Below are 19882 nucleotides of genomic sequence, written 5' to 3' on the forward strand. Positions count from 1 at the left end.
GCTTTGTAGCTGCGTCACTTGGACAATCCATTGATGAAGATAAACTGGTAAAGAAGTTTCTCAATAGTTTACCAAGATCCAAGTATATTCATATCATAGATTCTCTCGAACAAGTCTTAGATTTAAAGAAGACTAGCTATGAAGATATAATTGGAAGATTGAAAGCATATGAAGAGAGAATCCTTGATGAAGAAAACAATGGAGAAACTCAAGGAAAACTCTTGTACACAAACTCTTACCAACAAAACTCTGCGACAAGAGGAAGAGGTCGGGGAAGAGGTGGTAGAGTAAACAGAGGCCGAGGAAGGGGAGGAAGGTTTAACTCACAAGATAGAACAACAAGTCAGAATGATCAAAACCAAGGGAAAGAAAAGAAGGATAGATCAAACATTATTTGTTACAGATGTGATAAACCAGGACACTTCTCCTCTATATGCCCTGAAAGAATACAAAAGATGGAAGAAGCAAACAAGAATGAAACAAGGGAAGCAGATACAGCTGTTTTCATGCACGAAGTTGTATTCTTAAACGAAGGGAAACTAATACCAAATAACTACTAAACAAAGAAAGGTGAAGAAGGAGTTTGGTATATAGATAACGGAGCCAGCAACCACATGACTGGCAAGAGACACGACCTCTTGAAGGGAAAGGATCAATTCTATTTCAGAGCAAGACCAGAGAACAGAAGCTTGTCACAAACATCTACTTCATCCCAAACTTACAAAGCAACATTCTAAGTTTAGGACAAGCTACAGAAGTTGGATGTGATGTTAGAATGCGACAAGATTATCTAACAGTTCATGACCCAAGTGGAAGACTTTTAGTTAGAGTCTCACGCTCACAGAATAGACTCTACAAGATAAGTCTCATGATTGGAAGGCCATTGTGTCTGAATATGAGACTGGAAGATCAGACATGGAAGTGGCACGCAAGGTTAGGACACATAAGTTTCAGAACCTTAAAAACTATGTCTCAGAACAAGATGGTTCGAGGGCTACCCCAGATAAACGATGATAATCAAGAAGAGGAAGAGAACCTGAAAAAGTTCTCATCAAGATTATTATCAATCTTAAAGTTTCAAACGATGATACCAATGGAGTTTGGACTTAAAGTTTCAAAGGCACAAGAAGAAGTTGAGATTGATCCAACGAGTTATAGAAGAAATGTTGGATTCCTAAGATACTTATTACACACAAGACCAGATTTGGCTTTCTCTGTGGGAGTAGCAAGCCGTTATATGTAGAGTCCACGCAAGTCTCGTGGTGATGTAATAAAGAAGATATTGAGATATCTAAGAGGAACAATCAGCTGTGGATTGAAGTATGGTCGAGGAGGATCAAAAGGAATTATTGGGTATAGTGACAGCAGTCATAATATTGACCAAGATGATGGAAAAGGTACAATTGGTCATATATTTGATCTAGGTGAAGCACCTATTACATGGTGTTCACAGAAGCAAGACACTGTAGCCCTCTCATCCTGTGAAGCTGAGTTTATGGACGCAACAGAAGCAGCTAAACAATCAATATGGCTTCAAGAACTGTTGGGTGAAATCAAAGGAAGAGAACCTGAAAAAGTTCTCATCAAGATTGATAATAAGTCTACAATTGCACTCACTAAAAATCCAGTGTTTCATGGGAAGACGAAACACATTTACAAAAGGTATCATTTCATACGGGAATGTATCGAGAAGGAGATCATCAACGTTGAACACATACCAAGAAAGAGTATGCTTAGGAATCAGTTGCACAATGTTAAAAAGGGTAATCTAACAATTTTGGTTTAACTAATTGCATAATATCAAGAATATATCTGATTCTCTGGCAGCAATTGGAGAAAGAGTGAGTGATTATGACTTGGTAATGTATGTGTTACATGGGATAGGAAGAGAGCTTGATACATTTGTTGTAGCTGCTCAAAATAGGGAAACTCCTGTCACTTTTGCGGAGTTGAAACCAAGACTCTTGAATCATGAGCAATGGCTTATTGATCAGCAACAAGATTCAAGTACTGTTTTTGATGCACATCATCCTACTGCTCTTTTTGGTAAAAATGGAAATAATGGTAATAATAACTACAATGGTACTGGTAGAGGTAAACCAAGAAATAATGGAAATTTCAAACCTAATTTTGGTTCAAATTCAAGAAATACTGGTTATAGTCAATCACATGGTGCAAGTCAGGGTAGTAGTTCTAGTCAGAGTAATGGTGGCAGAAGAGATTTTTCTACAGTATATTGTCAGATTTGTCGCAAGAAAAGGCATTTTGCTAGCAGGTGTTATTTTCTATATCATCCTCCAACTTTTACAAATCCTGCAAATGAGCCTCGGAACAATGCAACTCAGCAAGCTTTTGCTACTTTAAATGAAGACAATTCTTATAATGGTCATTCTACTTCTTATAATGGTGCTTCTACATCTAATACAACTCATTGGATTTCTGATTCTGGAGCTACTGCGCATATGACTGGTGATGAACAATTGCTGCAAACTTCATCTTATAAAGGAAAGGACCAAGTACAAGTTGGAAATGGTAAGTCTATTTTTATTACTTCAGTTGGTAATTCTTCTCTTATTACTCCTGAATATAGTTTTAGACTTAGCAAAGTTTTAATGGTACCTGATATGCGCTATAACTTACTATCAGTAGCAAAGTTCACTAAAGATAATTCTTTCTATTTCAAGTTTTATCCATATGGTTATGAGATTAAGGATTTATATTCTGATGCTATCCTTGCTCATGGAGAAGTAGTCAATAATTTGTATCCAATTGCTAATATCCTTGTTCCACAATATGCTTTTTCTGCAACTCTATCTGCATCTCCTCATGTTTGGCATGCTCGACTAGGTCATCCATCAAATCAGATTCTTCAAAAACTTTATTCTGATAAGAGGATTGTTTTAAATTCTTCACTTCCTTCAACTTTTTGTCATCCTTGTCAAATTTCCAAGAGTAAAAAGTTGCCATTTGAATTGTCTTCTTCTCATGAACAAAAGCCATTAGCCTTAATACATTGTGATGTCTGGGGTCCCACCGTTCCATCTATTAAAGGTTATAGGTAGTACATTTTATTTGTTGGATGAGTTTAGCAGGTTTCATTGGATATATCCAATGGAACTGAAGTCTGATGCCTCTCAGTGCTTTCAGCATTTTAAAACTCACACAGAAAATCAGTTTTCGACAAAAATAGTGTCTTTTCAAATTGATGGTGCTGCAGAACTTGTTAAAGGACCTTTTCAAGTTTTGTTGAAATCTAGTGGGTTAATGTTCGTATTTCTTGTCCTCAAACGCCAGAACAAAATGGTTTGGCAGAGCGTAAACATAGGAATATTACTGAAATGGGTAATACCCTGTTGTTTAATGCTTCTTGTCCAAAAGAGTTCTGGTATGATGCTTTTCCTACTGCTTCTTATCTCATTAATCGAACTCCTACTAAAGTTTTAAATTTTAAATCTCCATTAGAAGTTTTATTTGGTGTACCTCCTGATTATAGTTTTCTTAAAGTAGAAATTAACGTTTAATCCCAAATATGTTGGGCTTTATACTGATTAGTCCAACCCTCTCAGGCGTGGTACATATTAGTCCAGATTTCTCAAAACAGGGACAATTTAATCCTTTTTGTACGATTTGGTCCAAATTATTACCGATCCGGTCTTTGTTATTACCCAAAATACCCTAATTTGTGTTTTCATTTTATACAGAAAGAGAGAAATAGTCTAAAACTTATAGATCTGAAATTTTGACGAGAGACGGACAGGTTTTTGACGAGAAAGATGTGATTTTTTGTTTTGTTCTTCATCAGAGATTTCCTGGTAAGGTTTTTGATCTTCTATCATGTTTATTTCAGAGATTTCTTCGCTATTTTCTTCGATCTTTTTTGTAGATTTGATTTCGTCTTTATTTTGATTGGTTTTATTTTCAAATGAAACTCATTTCGATGTCTTGTTCACATGATAAGTTCATTTTTGGTTAAAATCAAACGTCAATTAATTGTCGAAATTCAATCCATTTTTCCTCGAAATTCAATTTTTTTCCCCTGTTAGTTACTATTTTTTGTTGCTTCGCACTCGTGCTGACTTAAATCCTAGAATAGCATTTCGCCTCTTCCATGAATAGGTATATCTATTGTCGATACTGAATAGCACTCATGATAAATAGTTAACTGGAGTATGTTAGCTTTGGGGTATAGTCTTTGCAATTTTATTTACTAAGAAAAAGTATGTTGTTCAACTTTATAATGGTGGTGTTCTTGATAGACATTGTAATTTATTTATGGGTAGTGGTGGAAAATTATTAGAAACATATATCAATTAAATTTTAGTCACTGCTCGTTGGTTAGTGCAACAATAGGTCCGTTGTTTTGTATACCGATCAAGTGAAAGTTACTGAGAATTTCATAAGATTGAAATGCGAAGAATGGATGTAACTAGGCATGGTGGCTTTTCTTATGTTTATCATTATAATAATGATTCACTACCAAAGCATAGGTTCATGCCGAGGAAAATTAAACCTAGTAGCACTCCTACTACTGTTGTACCAATTGTTTCGTGAGCTTAATATATGAATTCCAAATTATTTTTTTTTTGTTATGAAACAAAAATCTGATACGAGTAGTTTGATATGATTTGATTAGTTATCCGGTCTTTTTTGGTCTGTTCCATACGTGGTTGTAGATAAATATGAGCACAATATGGAATTTATTTGGTCTTTACTACTAATGTGGCCGTTGGTGTGTTACTACTAATGTGGACCTTGATGTGTGTCAGCCAAATCGTTGGATATGGTGTATTAGTGATCTAACCTCTGCGTATATTTTGCCTTACTTTATTATTATGTGGTTATCTATGTGTATCCCTTGTTGTCATTCATGAATTTTAATTATGAAATTTTGTTTTTCATAAAGTTAGTTGGAGACAATCCCATTTGAAGTGAGATAGAGAAAGCGATGTTAGATGACTCATGTTCATCCAATTCCAAGGTACATGTTCTTTTCTTCTTTGTCGATAGAGTTAGCTATTAATATGCAGTTTAATATGATATTAACTCATTGTATCGTTGCGCATAAAAAGTCAAATATAAAATTTTTACTAGTTTGAGTATACTTGACTTGGCAGTAACACAACAAAATTTAAAGAAAATGATACTTATATGTTCGCTAGTCATCCCAAAATTGGTGGTTCCCTTCTAAAGAAGAACTGAATGGGAAAATGCCAATTTTCTGCTCAGATACTTTCTTTGTAATAATATGACCCTGTTGATTTAAAATTTAGTCTAATGTTTGGGCTCGTATGGGTAGATGTTGACCGACTTGTTCTAATATTGAATTTGTAAGAAATGTTAGTTCTGTAGACTTGTTCTGATATTGAAATTATAAATGTCGGTTGTTAGGCTTATCCAATAGGATGAAGCCTATTTCTCGGTCTATTCCAATAATTTTTTTAACATTTACATTTTTTTGGGTCCGACGTACCCTGCTCTTCTCTTGGAGTTGCATTTAACATCGGATGACTTTACTAATTATTAGAGATGCATCAGCGATACTTCTATAGAAATTTGATGTTTTTTGGATAATGTGCACATAAATGTATACCTGCTATTGTTAGCGTGTACATAAATGTACATCTGCTATTGTTAACATTGTTAACGTGTACATAAACGTACACCTGCTATTGTTAATGTCTACATAAATGTACACCTGTTGATATTAATGTGTATATAGTTGAACCACATGCTGAAATAATTTTGAAACTTCCAGGTTTAAAAGATATTACTTATCTCCTTCTTAGTCTAAGGGAGGGGTACACATATGGTTGAACCACGTGCTAAATGTTGAGAAGCAAACTGCCTATATTTAGAAAAAAATAACAAAAATCATACCGCTATTAGTATCTCAAGTTCTCAACCTTGTTATTTATCCGAATTGCAGGTGTAGTGAAGGTCAAAGATGATAAAGATGAGTTCCCAACTTATGTTGCTATGCTTGCAGCCCAAGATGATGCAACACGGTGCAAGGTATTTGTTCTAGTTGTATACTTTGGTTCTTGATGATTCCTACCTTAATATTGGTCCTAACTGATAACATGATTGTGTGCTTTATGCTTTCTTAATTGAATTTGATAAGTACAACCTTCGCATAATGAAATAACATATTGATTCTTAATGTGTACATAATTATACACATGTAGATAGCTTATGTGTATATAGTTTTACACTTGTTGATTGTTAATATGAATGATTGGTGTTGTGAATGTTTTACAGGGGTGTACATATTGGTGCACCTGTGTAAATCATATGAAAAAGTACGTTTTCCTTGTTTTACAACGGTGTACATATTGGTGCACCTGTGGGAAGTAACTCCCATGAAAAAATAGGTTTGTGTGCGGTTGTGAATGATTAGCTTTATGCATGTTTAGAAGCGGTGTAAGTATTGGTGCACCTCTGTAATCCTCATGTAAAAGTAGGTTTGTGAGTGGTTATGAATGATCATTTTTCTGCATGTTTTGCAGGGGTGTACACATTGGTGCACCAGTGTATTTTCAATGAAAAAGTAGGTTCGTTTATGGTTATGAAGGATCGGTTTTAGAAATGTTTCACAGGGATGAATATATTGATGCACCAATATACTTATCATGAAAAAGTAGGTCCGGGTGTGAGTATGATTGATCTGTTGTGCATGTTAGTAATCTCCTTTTTGGTAAAGTGCAATGAATCACTGTACTGGGATGTTTCGAAGCCATATTAAGTTTGTGTAGTAATTCCCATATGGATTGTGTCTCTGACCATAAACTAAGTAACTTTTTATGTTGATCCTTTTCTTGCTTTGTTTTCTTATGCGAATTTTGGTGAAAGGATAATCACTTTCTTTTCAAGCTGCGATTTCTTATCTTCATTGGTTTGTCCTCGATGCAGGTTATCTGCTAAACTTACCTCTGCAAATCTGGATGTTACCCAACTGGAGCTTGGATTCTGGATTTTTTGGATTAGGGTGCAGTTTGGCTATCATGGATTCTGGATTTCTTTGGATCTTTGCAGCGGTGTACATAATTGTACACACTAATGTAAATTAAAAATTTTAAGAAATGAAAATTATATAGTCATATGGGTACTCTTTTTGTATCTCTCGGAAAATGCTTTCCAAATATATAAAGTTTGTCGATTTTGGACGAGCGGTTCAAAAGATAAATTGTTTTTAATTATCTTTTATATTATTCAAAATTGCTGACATCATCATGAGTCAGTGTGGATTAAATTGCAAATATTTGGACTAAATAATAAATAATGAGGGTTATTAGGGTACTTTCCATATTTTTGGACTAATCTGTACCTAGTTGACTCGAACTGGACTAAATTGTACCTTTGGATTGATTTTTGGACTAAACCGTATTTTTCTCTTTCTTAAAACTTTTGGTATAGTTTGTTATCCTCTATCTTGCTAATTCAAGAGCAGATAAACTTTCACCCAAGTCAATTAAATACATTTTCATTGGTTATAGTCCACTTCATAAGGGATATGGATGCTACAATCCCATTACTAAAAAACTTTATGTTTCTCGTCATGTTGCTTTTTCTGAAAATGAATTCTATTATGCTTCTTTGTTCAACTTTTCAGATTGTGTGCATTCTCTTGAAATTGTTTCTTCTTTACCTTCTATTGAAGATGTTCCTACTAGTACAATGGTCACTAGGTCTCAAAAAGGTATTTCAAAACCCAAACATTTACCAGATCATGTATCTCATCTGTCTGTTAAACATCCCATTTCTTCACATTACACAACTTTATTGACTACTTTAACTGAGCCAAAGACCTTTAAGGAAGCAATGGAAAATCCAAAGTGGCAAGTATCTATGAAAGAAAAATACACTACCTTGAGGGATAATGATACTTGGAGATATGTTGCACCTGAACCTCACATGAACCTATTAGGTTGCAAATGAGTGCATAAAATCAAACAGAAGCCGGGATGGAATTGATTTTAATGAGACTTTTAATCCAGTTGTATAATCGACAACAGTTAGAGTGGTATTATGGTTAGCTCTTCATTATAATTGGCCTGTAAAACAGATGGATGTGAGTAATGTTTTTTTGCATGATTATGTGCTGAACTAGTACGATTGATTCGAGATTCAAGGATTGTAATCGAAAAACAAATAAAAATTCAATTAAAACTCTGCCGTAGCAGCCTCACTTTACTCATTCCTCACATAACCAAAAATGGTCGAGTTCTTACACAGATAAAACAAACAATGGAAGGAGGACATTCTAGATCGGGATCAACTAATCCTAGCGTGACACATGTCACTTAGCTGTTAGCCACTCAATAATTCTAACTACACCCAGATGATTAATAAGGGCAGCCCAAGGTTATAGTCTTGTCATATGCAGGTATATGACAAATACCTCCCCCATTACCAAATCCTTGTCCTCAAGGATTAAACTTTGGAAAGTGGTGGTGAATGTGAGCAGAGTCTTCCCAAATTGCATCTTCTGGAGTTGCATTTGTCCAATGGAAGAGAAGTTGTGGCACAATAACCCCATTGCGTACAATTGATCTGGAAGCAAGAGCAGCAGCAGGGATGACCAAGGCCTGACCCTTGTTGTTGATGATGGGAAGGCTGGGAGCAGGAGCATGCTTGGCTGTTATGTGCTTCTTCAGCTGAGATACATGGAATGCAGGGTGTATTCTAGTACTTGGCTGCCAATCTTCTGTAAAACATGGAATGGTCCATAGTACTTGGCTGCCAATTTCAAATTCCTTCTCAGGGATACAGAAGCCTGCCTATAAGGTTGGAGTTTTAGATAGACTATATCACCCACCACAAAACTTCTCTCTACCCGGTGTTTGTCAGCATATAACCTCATCCTTTCCTGAGACTTGTGTAGAGAATCTTTAAGTAGCTCCAAAATAACATCTCTTTGTTTTAAATACTCCTCAACAGCAGCAACAGAGGTAGTAGTGGTGGAAGGAAAAGCCAAGCGGGGAGAATTTTGGCCATACAGAGCAGTGAAATGACTTACTTTTAAACTGGAGTGATAGTTGGTGTTATACCACCAATCAACCAGAGGTAACCATTGATTCTATTTCTTTGGTTGATGACCACACATACACCTGAGGTAGCTTTCCAAGCAAGAGTTTACTCTTTCAGTTTGGCCATCAGCCTGTGGGTGGTAGGATGTGCTGAGGTTGAGCTGAGTTCCCATGGCTTTGAATAAGTCCTGCCAAAAATGGCTAGTGAACACTTTGTACAATGGATGAGGGAAGACCATGGAGCTTGAAGACCTGAGAGATAAATTCTCTAGCTACAGAGGATGTTGTATAAGGATGATGTAACCCAATGAAGTGGGCATACTTGGTTAACCTGTCAACCACCACTAAAATGACAGATTTGCCTTCACTCATAGATAACCCTTCGACAAAGTCCATAGAGATGTGCTGCCAGGCATGATCATGGATGGGTAAGGGCTGCAATAAGCCAGCTGGGAAGGTGTGTTCATGCTTATTCCTTTGGAAAGTGTCACAGGTAGAGACAAGCATCAGTACATCTCTCTTCAAGGCTGGCCAGAAGAAGTTAGCTTTGGCTCTCATATAAGTGGCTTGGATGCCAGAGTGGCCACCCACAGCAGAGGAATGTATGGATGCCAAAATTCTGTTTTTAACAGCAGTGTTGGAGCCAATGTAAAGTCTGGACTTGTACCTGAGGATGCCCTCCATGTAGGAGTAATGAGGAAGTGTAGCAGGGGAGAGAGCTAATCGAGCAATGATGTGCTGCACCTTTTGATCACCAGCATAACTGTCAATAATTTCTTATGTGCAAGCTGGCTGAGAAACAAAGATTGTGTGACAAACAACTTCAGAATGAGATCGTCTGGAAAGAGCATCAGCAACCTTGTTATCAGACCCCTTTGTATATCTGATTTCATAATCAAAACCCATAAGTTTCATTAACCATTTTTGTTGTAATTCAGTGTTGATTTTTTGTTTAAGGAAATATTTGATACTCTGGTGGTCAGTCTGTATAATGAAATAATTTCCTTGTAAGTATTGCCTCCACTTGGTGACAACTTGGACAATAGAGAGTAGTTCTTTCTCATAAGTGGACAAGGCAGCTGCTCTTGGTCCAAGTGGTTTGCTGTAGAAAGCCAGTGGTTTATCTTCCTGCATCAGAACAACCCAAAGACCAGCATCACAAGCATCAGTTTGCAACACAAATTGTTTGTTGAAGTTTGGTAGAGCTAAGACTGGAGTTGTAGACATTGCAGCCTTAAGTTGTCTGCTCCCTAAGAACCAAATCCTATTTGGCTCTGTAAATGTTAACACCATATGTGATAGAAAAACAGAGATAAAAACAGAGAAACTCTCTGCAACTCCAAAGAGATGTCTGCTCCCTAAGAACCAAATCCTATGTGGCTCTATAAATGTTATGCATTGGAGAATAAAACTTTAACAGATCAGTCACATTAGTGATACGCATACCTTATTGAATTGCACCTGCAAAGAGCTGTCTACTCCCTAAGAACCAAATCCTATTGTTTTTCCATTACACTACTATGCTCCTGAAAAACAAAAGGAAGTTAAATATGTTGCAATTGCATGAAATTAGCAGAACTGTTACAGTTGGTTTCACCAGATTTCAAAAAACATCTAAATTAAGTAAGCAAATATGAATATCGTAATAGATATTAATATCGAAATGTTACCTAAACTGAGATAACACAACGCTCCAGATATCTGCCTGTGTAACCACCTTGAGTTGAACCATTTACAGTTGTTGCTCTCAAACGTCTCTTCTTTGTTTTTTACACCCAGCTGACCAATCCAACTTTTTCATGCTAGCGAAATATAGCCTTGTTGAGTGAATTTCCCATCTAAAAAAATCATAGGAAATTAAGTAAATCAGGGGATATACAGCCAGCACTGAAAGCAAGAAAAAAGATAAGTTTTAGATTAAAGTTGTTACTATTTGAGTGTTATGCTTGAGATACAATGCAGATATTAAAGAATCAGAGATATGGATGGCTATTAAGATGCTGGAAATAAATGATCAACATTCAACTGGGTCACCCATTTGTTTTCTGGATTATGTTATTACTTATTAACGACGAATAAACTTTATTACCTTGAGAGCTAGTAGTCCAAGAGCAAAAGCCCTTGCTCTCGTGTTCGAAAAAGGCTTAATTAGGCTGATTCAATGTCTGAAATGAATGGGGGAGCTTGTAGATGACTAAGCCATCAGAGCACCACCATCTTGGCATCTACAATTATATTCATCAAAGATGTAACTGACTAAAGACTAAAGCTTCTTAAGCAACATGCTAAGATCCTTCAACTGCAGCAGGAAAAAAAAAGAGACATCAGTAAGAAAAATAACCACGAAATAGACTTATTAACCGCATAAGCTACTTTGAGCCATGTATAATAGAAAAAATCGAAAGAAAAAATAGACAGTGAGGACTTTAAGATGCTGGAAATAAATGATCAACATTCAGCTGGGTTACCCATTGGTTATCTGGATTATGTTATTACTCATTAACAACGAATAAACTTTATTACCTTGAGAGCTAGTAGTCCAAGGGAAAGTAGCTCAAAGGGCAGGATGCATATAGAGAAATTTAGAACAAAATACTAGATTTGTATAAGGAGTACTGGACATTGGTATTATTGGCATTAAGTTAAACATACTCTCTCGCACTATAATGTTAATGATGTTCGAATTCCAAATGCTTAAAGCGGGAAAGAAAAGAACTTAAGGATGTACTACCAGTGCGGCTAGGAATGATACTGGATGAAGCAGCCCTTCCACCTCTCCAGTCCTTGCTCGACGGACCATCAAAAGTATTTTGTTTTTCTGAAACACGTGATTGAGTAAATAGAAGATACAGATCCATAAACCTTGAAATTAATTTCAATAAATCACAATGGAGACAACTAGACTAACCAATCATTGCCTGGACAGTGGTCATGAGACCCACAAAAATGCCTAATCTGTCAATGATGACCTACACTCATGACTTCATCTCTTATCTCAGTTATCTGTAATATGGAAGGAAGAGAAATGGTTACTTCCAAGCCTAACATGCATAACAGTTATATAGTCCAGAGTCTGGATTACAGCTATGATTTCTGCACCTGAGAGAAGTCCTGGTTGTGAGACATAACTGAAATATTCACACAACCTGAGATTTCATAGTAAATCCCAGCATACAAAGAGGCATAGAAATGTTCAAGCTCCTTCCCAAGCAAAAATGCAAAAGCTCATTGTCAAATGTAGATAACAACCACATAACTGAGATTCAGAATTGATAAATTTTGTGTAGCATATTGTAATGAAAGTCTGGCAAGTTTGTTGTGTCCAGTACAACTAAGACACTCAAAGAGACCCACAAAGACCAAAGATCGTCAAGACTTTATTTCTTACATCTTAACCTTCCCACATACCAATCTAAAACTTACGAATACAAACACAAGTACATATACCATGACCAACCTACTATTGTCTGCACATGCTTTCTAATAGCACAACCCACTTTGAACAAATTAAACAAACAGTTATAGGGCACAGCTAAACCAAAAACCAATTAGCATAAAATTAATCAAACAAAAGGTAAGTAGATGCTTACATATTTCAAGATCGCTTTTTCGCACAACAAGCAAATAAATCAAATCCCATTGATTGTATGAGGTCCGTTCACCAAGCAAATAAATCAAATCCCATTGGTAACTAGTTTAACAACCTTAAAGCAATAATCAATTGACATCAGACAAGGAAAGATCATTAAACCAATATGTAACACCCTTTGCTTTGTACCTCGACCCTGATTTCATCGAGAGATACCCTTGTTCTTACATCAACACACAAAGACGAAAACTTAGTGGCTGCACCAAGAGAAACCCTTGATAGAGGTATTGAGATAAACTAAGAATTGAGTACTTTATAATCTTCCTCTACCACGTACCAGTAACACTGTCAACTCCACCAATCCATCCTATTAGCACCGCCAACCTTAGGAACAACATTGACAATAATATCAGGATCCACCACTGCCTTCTGTACCTCTAATTAAGATTCAGAAAATAAAATTGATCATCCCAAAATCCAAAATAAATAGAGGAAAAAGAAAATAAATAAATATAAATATAACTCACAGTTAGAGCGATGACCTTTAGATAAAGAGATAAGTGATCTAGGAGTTCTTGTTGATGCTGATCTATAAATCTGGGAGCTCATTTTCTGTTTAGTGAAGAAGAAAAAAAAACACGAATCGCATCTAATTTAATACCCAATTAGAAACCCCTTAGATCCAAATCGAAATAAAAAAAGACGAACCACATCATTTTCGTCTAATTGGAACAAAAACCCTTGCTTCAAATCACACATCACACTAATCATGAACCCCTTAGATCCAAATCACATATCACATCTAATTTGATACCCAATTTTTTTTATTTCGATTTTGAGAATAATAGAGAAATAATAAAGCTGAATTTATTCCCAGTAGTTTTGAGATCTGCAAATCGGCTAGTGAATTGAGGGATTTCAGAAGAAAAATCTAGAGAAGGTTTACTACGTTGGTTGAAATAGGGTTACTGATTTCTCCATTTCCTTAGATTATTAGAGATGGAGACCGAAAGAAGGAAGAGAAAGTGAGATTGGAAACTGGAGAGATAAAGAGGTATTTATCTGTTCAAATAATAAAAATCTAGGACTAAAATGGTAATAATTCAGAGACGGCTTTTAGTCATCTCAGAATTTTTCCGTGTTATTTCTTATTCCGCTACGGTTTTTTCTCATTCTGCTACCGTCATGATCCGTATAAGGTCGAATGACCGTTGACCGGGGGTTGTTCATGTGGGTTGTTGAAACCCCATTTTCCACTAGTGGAGATACTATGTTCTCACAACTACCACCATCCAAAATCAGTTTGCAAACTTTACCTCCACAGGAAATTTGTGTGCGAAAGATGCTCTTCTGACGCCAGTTCTCCTCCTCGTCTTCAACTCCACGGAATGTAAGTATTCTGCGGACCACCAGATTTTCTTCTCTTACAGGCATCAAGCCTTCTTCTTCACCCTCTGATTCATCATATTTCGGTTCCCCAAATTTTTCTTCATCACTACCATCTTCAATAAAATTAAATCACTTTTTAAGGAAAGTGTAAGTCAGATGATCATCTGCTCCACGGGTAAAACACGTCGCAGCTAAGCGAGTACCGACCTTGTGCACTCCGCTTGAAGTTGGAGCAGTTGTTGTGGATGTGTTGCTCGTTTCTCTGCTCTTACTATTCCAACCTGCTGATTTTGTTGCAGTTTTACCCCAACTGGATGTGGTTCCCATTCGACTAGTAGAGCTCCGGATCTTGGAACGGTGGTTCACCCTTTCCTCTGCCTTCAAAGCACATTGATAAGCATCTTCTATGTTGGTAACTCTAAGGAAACCAAACTCTTCACGAATGGTTGTGTTTAAACCCATAATATACCTTGTTGCGAGTTGTTCCGGTGTTTCATTCAAGCCAACTCTTAGAGAAAGATTATAGAACTCTATTGTATACTTCTCAACACTGAGGTCACGCTGACGGAAGTTATGAAACCTCTCGTACAAGGTCACCATATAATCAGGTGGAAGAAATTGCCTTCGAACTTCTGTTTCATGTAATCCTACGTCCTGATTTTCTCCTTGCCTTGCCTTAAGCGCAGTTCCTCTAGCTTTCTCCACCATTGTAGTGCCATTCCCTTCAACTTCAGCTTAACAAAAAAACACCTTTCGAGCTTCATCCATAGGCTTCCACTCGAAATAATTCTCTATGCTAGCCTCCCAATCTAGGAAATCTTCGGCATGTTGTTGTGATAGCATAACAAATTAACAATCAGGAAGGATAAAATGTGATAAAAATGAAGGATAAATCTCAAATCCGTGAGGATTGAGCCAAATCTGTGTTCATCAGAACGCAGCCAAAGGGTTTCAGTTTTATTAATTTTCAGATAATAAAAACATAAGCCTCTCTTACACAATAAGTAGCCAATCAATAACCCTAACTCTGCCCAGCTGATGAGAGACGCGTGGACTAAATCGAGTGGACAACAATCACCCAATAGCTAACAGCAGAATTGACTAATTACACCCATAGAATAAATAAAGGCATCCCAGAAGAGACAGCCCCTAACTGTCACTCTGTGACATTGCCTCTCCCTCAAAAGAATCCTTGTCCTCAAGGATGAATTTTGGATAATGTGCCTTTACATCAGAGAGAGCTTCCCAAGTGGCATTTTCTAGAGGTGAGTTTTTCCATTGTAGAAGAACTTGCTTGACCAACCTTCCACCCTGCAGAACTTGTCTGGTTTGGAGAATCTTCTTAGGAATCATGATAATTGCTCCTTCATGGTCAACCACAGGCAATGTTGGAACTGGAGTGTGCTTGAGGACAATGTGTTTCTTCAGTTGGGACACATGAAATACTGTATGGATGGGTGCATAGGAGGGTAGGTCCAACCTATAAGCTACTGGTTCTACTTTCTGCAATACTGGAAAAGTCCCATAGAATTTGGAGGACAATTTGAAATTCTTTCTCAAGGATAGAGATGCTTGCCTGTATGGTTGTAGTTTTAGACACACCAGATCACCAACTTCAAAAGATCTGTCTTTTCTAGACTGATCTGCATAAAACTTCATTCTGGCCTGAGCTGTGTGGAGTGATTCCTTAAGAATATCTAGTAAGGAATTTCTTTCCTTCTAATATGTTTCAACAACATCTACAGAAGTGGTGACACAAGCAGGAAATGCAATATGTGGAGACACATACCCATACAGTGCCTGAAATGAAGACATCTTGAGGCTGGTATGGAAACTTGTATTGTACCACCATTCTGCAAGAGCTAGCCATTGGATCCATTTGCCAGGTTTATGGCCAGTAAGACATCTTAAATAAGTTTCTAAGCAAGCATTGACCCTCTCAGTATGACCATCTGTTTGGGGATGATAAACAGTGCTGAGGTTGAGAGTTGAAACCCTTAAACAGATCCTGCCAAAAATTGTTGGTGAAGACCTTGTCTCTGTCAGATACAATGGATGAAGGTAAACCATGTAATTTGAAAACTTCATTGAGGAAGGTATGAGCAACTGAAGCTGCTGTATAGGGGTGTTGAAGAGCTAAAAAATGAGCATATTTGGTGAGTCTGTCAACAATGATAAGAATTACACTCTTTTTATTGCTGACAGGCAAGCCTTCTATGAAGTCCATAGTGATATGCTGCCATGGTTGGTCTGGTATAGGGAGGGGTTGAAATAGCCCTGCAGCATTGGTTGTGTCACTCTTATTTCTTTGGCATACATCACAGTTAGAGACAAAAAGGACTATGTCTTTGTGCATGCTCTTCCAATAAAAATAGTTTCTTGCTCTGACAGAGGTTGCTTGCACTCTAGAATGGCCTCCAAGTGCAGAAGCATGTAGAGATTCTAACAATGACTTTCTTACATTGCCTCCAATGCCAGTATAAAGTTTAGTTTTATACCTCAAAATGCCTTATGTGTAAGTGTAATGTGGAGCACTGTCAGGACTCAGGAGGAGTTGAGATATTAGCTGGTTGGCCTTGGGGTCATTGGTGTAGCTGCTGGTGACATCATGGACCCAATTTGGAGTAGAAGTGGTAATGGAGTGACAAGAAGCAACAACTGAAGGTCTTCTAGAAAGATCATCAGCAACAATATTCTCAGCTCCCTTTTTGTACTGGATAACATAATCAAATCCTAAGAACTTGATTAACCATTTTTGTTGAAATGTTGTGGTGATATTTTGCTCCAGCAGATATTTGAGGCTTTGATGATCAGTCTTAATAGTGAATTTAGTGCCCTGTAGGTATTGTCTCCATCTTTGCACGTCCAGAACTATAGCCAGAAGTTATTTCTCATAAGTGGACATTGCTGCAACTCTTGGGCCTAATGGTTTGCTGAAGTAAGCAATGGGTCTTCCTTCTTGGATTAGAATTGCTCCAATGCAAGCATCACTAGCATCACTCTCAACTATAAATGGCTTTGTAAAATTAGGTAGAGCTAACACAAGAGTGTTACTCATTGCAGTCTTGAGGTTCTCAAAAGCAGTAGTAGCAGCTGAAGTCCAAAGAAAAGAATTTTTCTTGAGAAGATCAATGAGAGGTTTACTTATTTCTCCATAGTTCTTGACAAATTTCCTGTAGTAGTATGTAAGTCCAAGAAATCCTCCTAATTCCTTTAAGGTGGATGGTGTTGGCCAAGATTGCATACAAGCAATTTTGCTTGGATCAGCACAAACACCTGCTGCTGTGATAATGTGACCCAAATACTCTAGAGAGGATTGGCCAAAACAACATTTAGTCATCTTGGCATACAACTTATGTTGTCTAAGTAATGAGAAGGTATACTTGAGATGCTCTACATGTTCAGACATATTCTTGCTATAGATCAAAATATAATCAAAAAACACCAGAATAAATTTTCTCAATGCAGGCTGAAATACCTCATTCATTAAAGATTGAAATGTAGCTGGAGCATTAGTGAGGCCAAAGGGCATTACTTTAAACTCATAATGGACTTGATGTGTTCTGAAGGATGTTTTGAAAATGTCTGAGAGATGCACTATGATTTGATGATAGCCAGCTCTCAAATCAATTCTTGTAAAAGCAGTAGCTCCATTCAATTCATCCAATAACTCCTCAATAATGGGTATGGGAAATTTGTCTTTGGCTGTAATGTTATTTAGTTTCCTATAGTCAACACAGAATCTCCATGTATTGTCTTTCTTCTTGACAAGAAGTATTGAAGATGAAAAGGGGATATGGCTAGGTTGGATGATGCCAGAGTGAAGCATTTCCTTGACAAGCTGTTCTACTATATCTTTCTGGATATAGGGGCATTTATAAGATCTTTGATTCACATGGACTAAGTTTGGTTGTAAAGGTATTTTATGATCTAAATTCCTTTGAGGGGGTAGCTGAGTTGGTTCTGCAAAAATATTATCAAACTCCTAAAGTAATGGAAGTAATTCAGCAGGGGTGGGGTTGTATGTAGTGGTAGATATAGAGTATAAAATAACCCACCAAGCCATGTGAAGTTGAGTCAAAATATTTCTTGGCTTCAGCACTGCTCATCATGGACAATGAAGATGTTGGTGTTGTACCTTGTAGTGTAATTTTCTTGTTCTTGTACTTGAAAGAAATAAGCAATTTAGAGAAGTTAAAGAGTACATCACCTAAAGTTCTGAGCTAGTCTGCCCCAAGTACAATGTCACAGCCCCCCAATGGTAAGACTCTGAGATTTTCCACAAATGTGTGGTTCTGCATTGTCCAAGTACCCTGTGGGCAAATACCAGTACTGGAAGTTTTCTCTCCATTTGCAATTGTGACTACCATTGGAACAGTAGATTCAATATGGTATTGCAGTGAACTTGCTAAAGCACTGTCAATGAAGATGGTAGTGCTGCCTGAATCAATTAGAATGGAAACTGTTTTGTCTTGTAGGATACCAGGAATTCTAATTGTGTCACCATTAGTTGTGCCTGTGAGAGCATGTAATGAAATTTCAACATCAGACTGAACTGGGGATTCAATAGTTTCTTCAAAAACTTCCTCATCTTCCTCATTTTCTGGAGAATCAGCAGTGTCCATCTGGAGCATGAAAATCTTTTGCTTGCCTTTACAAAAGTGTCTTGTCTTATATACTTCATCACATTTATAACATAAACCTTGAGATCTTCTTCTATTCATTTCCTCAGGTGTTAGCCTTTTAATGGTAGTGGTCGGTGAAATGATTTTGGTGGTAGGATTGTGATAAGATTTAGGAGTTAGGGGAGCAGATTTAGGAGAAGTAACAATTGGTTTTGGTGGAAAATTTCCAGAAGTGCATTGTCTATTTGAATTGAATGAAGTGTTGAAAGACCTAGTAAATGGCTTAGTGGCAGCTGGTGCTAAGGCTATTTTCTTCTCTTGTAATCTAGCAAGGGAAAAAACATCTACTAATGTTTTAGGATGGAACATACAAATAGTTTTGCCAATTTCATCTTTCAACCCACTAAGGAAACTCATAACAAAATATTCCTCACTCAAGGTAGGATTCATTTTCAACATCAATGTTTTGAGCATCTCAAACTCCTCATAATAGTCATCCACAGAGGAACTTTGTACTAGTTTATTGAAGCTACCAACAAAATTTTCTTCAACTGGGTTTTCAAATCGAGCACACAAATGGCTAGCGAGATCTGGCCAAGTAATTCTATGTCGATTAACTTGAAAATTCAGAACCAAGTTTCAGCTTTACCTTCAAGGTAGATTGCAGCAATATTTACTTGCTTGTGCTCCTCAATATCATTCAACTCGAAATATCTTTCACTCTTCTGTATCCAAGCTCTAGGATTCTCACCATCAAATCTTGGAAAATCCAGTTTAGGAAGTCGATAATGTTGATAAGGCTGGTGATGTGGATAATGAAATCGATTATCTCCCTGAGGTTCTGTACGAGAAGTACTAGCTGGTTCAGGAATTGAATCGAATTTCTGAAGAAGTAAATCAAACTGGGAGTTGAGATCAGCAGAGAAGGTAGTGAAATTTGCTTGTAGTTTTGCAATTGCAGCGGTATTGGCTTCAACCTTATCATTTACATCCTTGATTGTCATTGTAAAAAAAAAATTGATGAAATTTGGAGTGGATAGAACGGCCCTGATGCCAATTGTTGTGATAACACAACAAATTACCAATCAGGAAGGATAAAATGTGATAAAAATGAAGGATAAATCTCAAATCCGTGAGGATTGAGCCAAATTTGTGTTCATCAGAACGCAGCCAAAGGGTTTCAATTTCATTAATTTTCAGATAATAAAAACATAAGCCTCTCTTTCACAATAAGTAGCCAATCAATAACCCTA

At 37.0% G+C, this 19882-nt stretch overlaps 1 protein-coding gene and 1 long non-coding RNA gene across 16 annotated transcripts; both read right to left on the reverse strand.

Annotated features, from left to right (window-relative positions):
- Nucleotides 1–8117: 8117 nt before the first annotated feature.
- LOC113332523 lies at nucleotides 8118–13682 on the reverse strand. Of its 15 annotated transcripts, none has more exons than XR_003351569.1 (9): nucleotides 13143–13680; nucleotides 12805–13052; nucleotides 12617–12730; nucleotides 11935–12227; nucleotides 11758–11844; nucleotides 11116–11325; nucleotides 10697–10864; nucleotides 10473–10552; nucleotides 8118–10154 (listed from the first exon to the last, which is right to left on the reverse strand). It is a non-coding gene; the product is annotated as an uncharacterized LOC113332523 (long non-coding RNA). The 15 variants fall into 15 exon arrangements; XR_003351563.1 differs by having other exon boundaries at nucleotides 11935–12029; nucleotides 12126–12227; nucleotides 12617–13052; nucleotides 13143–13677; XR_003351567.1 differs by having other exon boundaries at nucleotides 11935–12029; nucleotides 13143–13676.
- Nucleotides 13683–16888: 3206 nt separating this feature from the next.
- LOC113332418 lies at nucleotides 16889–19633 on the reverse strand. The gene is made up of 3 exons (XM_026578963.1): nucleotides 19279–19633; nucleotides 18317–19219; nucleotides 16889–17967 (listed from the first exon to the last, which is right to left on the reverse strand). Exons 1-3 carry the CDS (start codon nucleotides 19631–19633, stop codon nucleotides 16889–16891), a joined length of 2337 nt encoding a protein of 778 aa, XP_026434748.1.
- Between the last annotated feature and the right edge of the window lie 249 nt (nucleotides 19634–19882).

The sequence above is a fragment of the Papaver somniferum genome, unplaced genomic scaffold, assembly GCF_003573695.1.
Source record: "Papaver somniferum cultivar HN1 unplaced genomic scaffold, ASM357369v1 unplaced-scaffold_131, whole genome shotgun sequence".
In the NCBI taxonomy this organism is placed as follows: domain Eukaryota; kingdom Viridiplantae; phylum Streptophyta; class Magnoliopsida; order Ranunculales; family Papaveraceae; genus Papaver; species Papaver somniferum.